Raw genomic sequence first — 5,644 nt, forward strand, 5'->3', positions numbered from 1 at the left:
ATAAACAAATTTATATAATATTTTAAAAGAAAAAGGATATATTGTTTGATTATTGGAAAAATTACTCTTAGGACCACTCTCATGCATCTACTTTTTATTTTTATTTATTTTTTATTTATTTTTCACATATATCATTTTATTAGAAGTAATATATCCGAGGCATTCTCCATCACAAAATACATGAGCACCTCTCCTAAATGAATTCAAACATTAATTCATCATATCATAAAGAATTAATCCCTTCTGTTGTGTACTTAATCCCTGTTGGTCATACATATACTTTTTTATATTTTATATTTTGTATTTTTTTGTATTATTCATTGATTGATTGATAATCAAACTATCTTGAGGTCATTTCTTTAACCAACGATTTCTCCAAATTCTGAACAAAATGTTGAGAATAAAAGACAATTATGAAATGATAAATAATTCACATTCTTATCACTACAACCAAGGGCTGAAATTATTTAAATTTAACGTAGATAATGACCAAATAACCTGAATATTTTTTGATATAAATCGACCCACAAATGATTTTTTTTTTGTTTGGTCAATTACACTACAATGACCATATAATTATTTGGTGACAAGCATGCAATTATAGGATTTCAATTAAATATCTTATCCAAATATTTAAATAAAAATCGAACCAATTTCAGTTCAAGAATTAATAATCAAAATCATAATTAAACTATGATTAAATAAGTTATAAATAAAATATTTCAATGCAGAGTCAAAGTATTGGTCAACAATTTACTTATTTTAGTTAGGTTAACCTAATTTTTAATACTATGCAGATACTTGAATTCAAAATTATTATATTTAATAAGTTTAACTGAACTTTTTTAACACCAATCCATAAATAAATTTGCTAAAATAAAAGTGTAGAAAAATAGCTGTTTGTCATTAAAAAAGGAATACAATAGCTCAGCACTAACATTAGTAGGGGAGATGTATTGTATATCTTTTTGATCAAGTCTCCAGGTAGAAGCCTGCAACAATATTTAAAGAATTTTGATTCGACTCAATTTAAATTAATTTTTTTTGGCCTGACAATTTAAATTAGTTTGATTTTCATTACGTCCCCTCAGATATATGGGATGGCATGTCCACATTGTGTTTTATGAAAAAAAAAAATATATGAAACTTTAAATAACAAATGATTGAGTTAATGGAATTAAAATATACAAAATTGGTATTGGAAGAATAAAAAATACTACATCCATTTAAAAATATGAGATATTTTTTAAAAAGTTAAATATTTAAAAATGTAAAATATTTTTAGTATTTTGAAATATAATCATTATTTTTTTTCAAAAGTACTCTTATTGATAATAATTTTATATTTATTATAAAATTTTTAATTAAGGTAAATATGAAAAAATAAAATTAATTAAAAAGTAAATAATTATTTTATTAAAAATAAAATTTAATTAAAAATATTTTTATTTTCAAACGAGTGAAGTAAAATTGAAAAGCAGGCATCAGCTATCAGTGCTCTCTAAAATTCTGTTTCTATTTTATTTTGTCATAAAAAGTCCGGGTACTATTGTCTTTCCGTCGTTTTTCTTCTATTTTTTTTCCGACAATAATTTTTGGAGGGATGGGGACTTTTTGACTTCTGACTAACGCGCCCGGAAAAGCACGTGCAAGTATCTCCCACGCCGTTTCTTTTAGCCTTCATTGCGCCGATCCTCTAAGCCTCCACGGTCCATATATGTTACGCAATCTCATCTACCCAACCTGCGAGACCTTTCCCTTTGAATTCCATCAATAGACCCAACCAAGGCAATACTGAAAATCAGAGAGGAACCTCAACAAAACCCTCAGAGGTTCGATCCTCTCATAGTTCCCTGACCCTTGTTCCCTCTTTGGATAATTGGAACTTGGGGATCAGGGTCGGTGGAGGAACTGGAAGAGGAAAGGTAAGAACAATTTGGTATTGGAACGATGTCTGCTGCTGTGTGTGGAAGCAAGAGATCTTTCTTTGAAGATATTCCTCCGTCGCCTCCAGTATCTAAGAGGCTCCGTTGCTCATCTTCTCCCATTCGTTTCACCGCTCCGTGCCTCGTCGATCAGCTTCAGGCGGTGTTCCCTCAAATGGAAGTTCAGGTATATCTCTTGCCTTCTTCTCCGGTTGACTGTTTGGTTTAATTTCTTGTGATTTGTTTGTTTCTGGGGAAAATAACAGAAAACATAAGTAAGGCAGACAAATTAACTTTTCAATTTAAATCACCTAATTCTTCGATTTTGATAAACTGTCGAGTTTTCCTCTACTTTTTTGTCATCCTGGTAATGAAGCGTGGAACTTAGGCCGCCGCCGCGATAGTAATAACACCAACAGCGCTATACTATTTGGAACTTGTATATTCTTTGGTTTATGGTTTGATTGAGAGAGGGGTTCTTTCCCCCTAATTTTATTTATTTACATTTGATTAACTAGATGTTTGTATTGTTGCGTATCAGCAAATCTATTGAATATTGCATAGCCGTCATTATTTTCTGCATTTTCTTTACAAGTATTTCTGATCAGTTGGTATATAACCTTTCAGCTTCTGAGAGAGCTCTCCAAGAATGTGGAAATGATCTAGATGTTGCTGTCAAAAGCTTGCATGATCGTTGCCTGGGATCTGCTGATGAAAATTCTGGTGCTGCCGAACAATCCGATGCTAATGTGGTAGCAGGTGTTACCGTACCTGGAATAGACTTTTTGCGTTAGGATCTAGGGATCATCGTCCAGTCCAGAAATGAACCATGCTTGGTGACTTTAGTGAATTTGAATTGTTCTGGAAAATAATTCTTTTTCTTATACAGTTTTACCAGCAGGATAGGGCCTTTTATCTCTTAGGCATCTTTTGATATATCATGCTACACATTTCTAATGGCTTGGCTTGGACTAAAGACTAGTTAATGGAGTTGAACGAGTTATCTATAGTTTTGTTCTCTACTACAAATCTTTCAATTATTGAAGCAATTGAAAGCGGCCTGCATAAGGTGCATTTGGTATTTGCTTAGGTTGGATTTTCATTTCAAGAAGGGTGTCTTTTTTTTAGCATTTAAGCTTGCTGAATTTTCTCCTTCGACTGCATGAAACAAGAGTAGACAGTGTTCTATTACTCTGAACATTCTTTTTCTTAAGGCTTGCAAATTTTCTGGCCTCCACTGGTAGTATTTCGGGTGGTTGAATGTGTGGATGCATATCGGCATCTATACATGTAGCCATGATTTATCAGGGGTCATATATGTTTTTGCATAACATGAACTGGTGATGTTATTTGGCCCTTTTTTGGGAACACTATTTAATATTCTGAACCAATATGGAGAACTGTGCAGGTTACAACACTACACAATGAGTACCTGTTTATTTGTGTGCATTTGGAGCTTATAATAAATGAGAAGTTGAAGTCTTTCGAAAAATTTCCAGGTACTTTGAGAGATGATGGGCATGCTTCTGCTTCTGAGAGCCAATCAGCTTCAAACCTTTCTGCAGATGGAGCAGAATGGGTTGACTTGTTCGTGAGAGAAATGATGAGCGCTATTACTGTTGATGATGCTAGAATCCGTGCTTCTAGAATGTTGGAGGTTTTAGAGAGATCAATCAGTGGGCATGCAAGTGCTGAGGCAACACATGTTATTCAAAAGGTACATGTTTATGCTAGGATCAATTAACATGCCTGTATGGCTGATGGCTGTACATGCCATGAGATTGAGAGTTGGGTCTTGGCAAACAATTTAATTTAAAATAGCTTGTTGAGGTCATAACTGAAATTTTTTTTTCTGGCTACCTAAAGTCAAAACACATGCTGGTCTAGGGGGCGACATAATTGGACATGCTGTAGGCTGTAAGATTATTGAACTAAGCACTTGAACGATAATGGTTGTTGAAGGATTTGTTAATCTTGGGAAGAGCGTAGTGTTGCACTTATGCACGCATCTTTCATATTGACTTTCCATTAATGGCCTTGATTATATGCTACAGTATCAGGATTAAGCTGGTGGTCTCATTGCCTTTCTTTGCCCCTCCTTTTCTTAGCCTGTGGTTTCGTTGCCTGGTCCATAGTTTTAGTAATGTTCAGTGCTTGTATATACAGATATCTTCATGCAATGCTCTAGGATTAATTACCACCAAGGCCTGATTTGCTTTTGCTTTCCTTTTTTTCCTGATCAGGAGTAAGTATTATATGACAAATGCCCTTCTGTTTTCAGGAAAATATGATGTTGAAAGAGCAAATTGAAGGGCTGACTAGGGAGAATACTATTTTAAAAAGTGCTTTTAAAATCCAGCATGAACGTCAGATTGAGCATGAAAATAAGAGTCAAGAGTTGCAGCAGTTGAAGCAGTTGATGTCTCAATACCAGGAACAGTTGAGAACTCTTGAGGTCAGATGAGCTTTCTTTCTTTTTTAATTCTCCCAGTTGAAACTTGAAATAATTCTAAGATTTATTTAGTCTTCAATTCAAAACATGTTTAGAAATTTGACTATCATCTGCAATCATTATAAACTCTGATTTCCCATCAGGATGGAAGAGAAAGAAAGGACATGAGGTGAGCCAATAGATTATATGATGTTTAATGGAAAATTTGCAACCAATTTGTGAGCACAGTGTCGCCGGTATTCATATTTGGTAGCTGGAAATGTATCCAAGGGAAGTGGCTAGCTGTTTTGTGTCACTTCCATGTGGGATTTGACACTCTTCCATTGTTCACATAGCCGATTGAGATACACTGTTATCTCACACTAGCCATGTTTAGGATGACAAATGAAATTTATTTTTATTAAATAAATTATATTTTTGGTATCTGTAGTGCTTAAAGAAATAAGGTTGTCCTTGTTTTTGGGTGGCATGGCATGTTACGAGAAATCAATTGGCATATTTTTGGTGAAAATCAGTGATTGTTATACGGAAAAAAATTGCATTTCTTGTTTGCTGATGAATCTGGTGCCAATGATTTTGTTGACAGGTGAATAACTATGCTTTGGCAATGCATCTGAAGCAGGCTCAGCAGTGCAACTCCTTTCCCGGTCGTTTCCATCCTGATGTCTTCTAACCAAATCAATAAGCAGGACATCATGGTTGGGCTGCAAATTAGCTGCATAGTGTTAATTAACCTAATGTTCCCATAGTGTGGTCAAGGCATGGTTGCTGTAATGCTGTTCCTAGTTCAGGGTGGATTCTATCCTGTCATTCTGGATAGAAGCTGTCATTATAAGTAAGATTTGTCTATTAATTCAATTATGTCCAATGATTTCCGCTGTTTTTACTTACAATGCTTTCTTTATATGTATTGTATTCGACCACGCCAATGAGTAATATGTATTGGATTGAATTTCTAACATCTAGATATTTCTTGGTTGAAGCTTGCTCCTCTCTAAACTGCTTAGAAATTTCCATGTCTGGATCAGGACAGATCAAATTAATATAATTGGCCGTTTGAGTCTTGCTGCTTCCTGAATTAGTTGTCGCTGTGTTTTATCCCCCGTCTTGTCAATCTAATTTCATTAATATTGCTATTGGAGAAGTTTCAAGAGATGGCTCATTCTCAGAGCTTGTTTGGCTTGAAGGAGGGGGAGATTTTACCCTCCGAATGGAAGGAAGAAAATGAGAGAAAAAAAATGAAAAAGAAAATTAAAAAGAAAATATT

General features: G+C 34.2%; 1 protein-coding gene across 1 annotated transcript; it reads left to right on the forward strand.

The window, feature by feature from the left end:
* Nucleotides 1-1,762: 1,762 nt before the first annotated feature.
* LOC129301137 (uncharacterized) lies at nt 1,763-5,441 on the forward strand. Its single transcript, XM_054939709.1, has 5 exons — nt 1,763-2,112; nt 2,534-2,684; nt 3,425-3,642; nt 4,207-4,380; nt 4,964-5,441. The coding sequence occupies exons 1-5, from the start codon at nt 1,951-1,953 to the stop codon at nt 5,048-5,050; spliced, it is 792 nt and encodes a 263-aa protein (XP_054795684.1). The 5' UTR covers nt 1,763-1,950; the 3' UTR covers nt 5,051-5,441.
* The last annotated feature ends 203 nt before the right edge of the window (nt 5,442-5,644 follow it).

The sequence above is a fragment of the Prosopis cineraria genome, unplaced genomic scaffold, assembly GCF_029017545.1.
Source record: "Prosopis cineraria cultivar Desert tree isolate PC_DT_omini unplaced genomic scaffold, ASM2901754v1 PC1914, whole genome shotgun sequence".
NCBI classification, from domain to species: domain Eukaryota; kingdom Viridiplantae; phylum Streptophyta; class Magnoliopsida; order Fabales; family Fabaceae; genus Prosopis; species Prosopis cineraria.

Excerpts from the sequence above, each read along its gene's own strand:
- LOC129301137 (XM_054939709.1), top strand. The coding sequence starts at position 1,951 with ATGTCTGCTGCTGTGTGTGGAAGCAAGAGATCTTTCTTTGAAGATATT. Across the intron at positions 3,643-4,206 it reads CAACACATGTTATTCAAAAG|GAAAATATGATGTTGAAAGA; the intron begins GTACATGTTTAT and ends TTCTGTTTTCAG. Across the intron at positions 4,381-4,963 it reads AACAGTTGAGAACTCTTGAG|GTGAATAACTATGCTTTGGC; the intron begins GTCAGATGAGCT and ends TTTTGTTGACAG.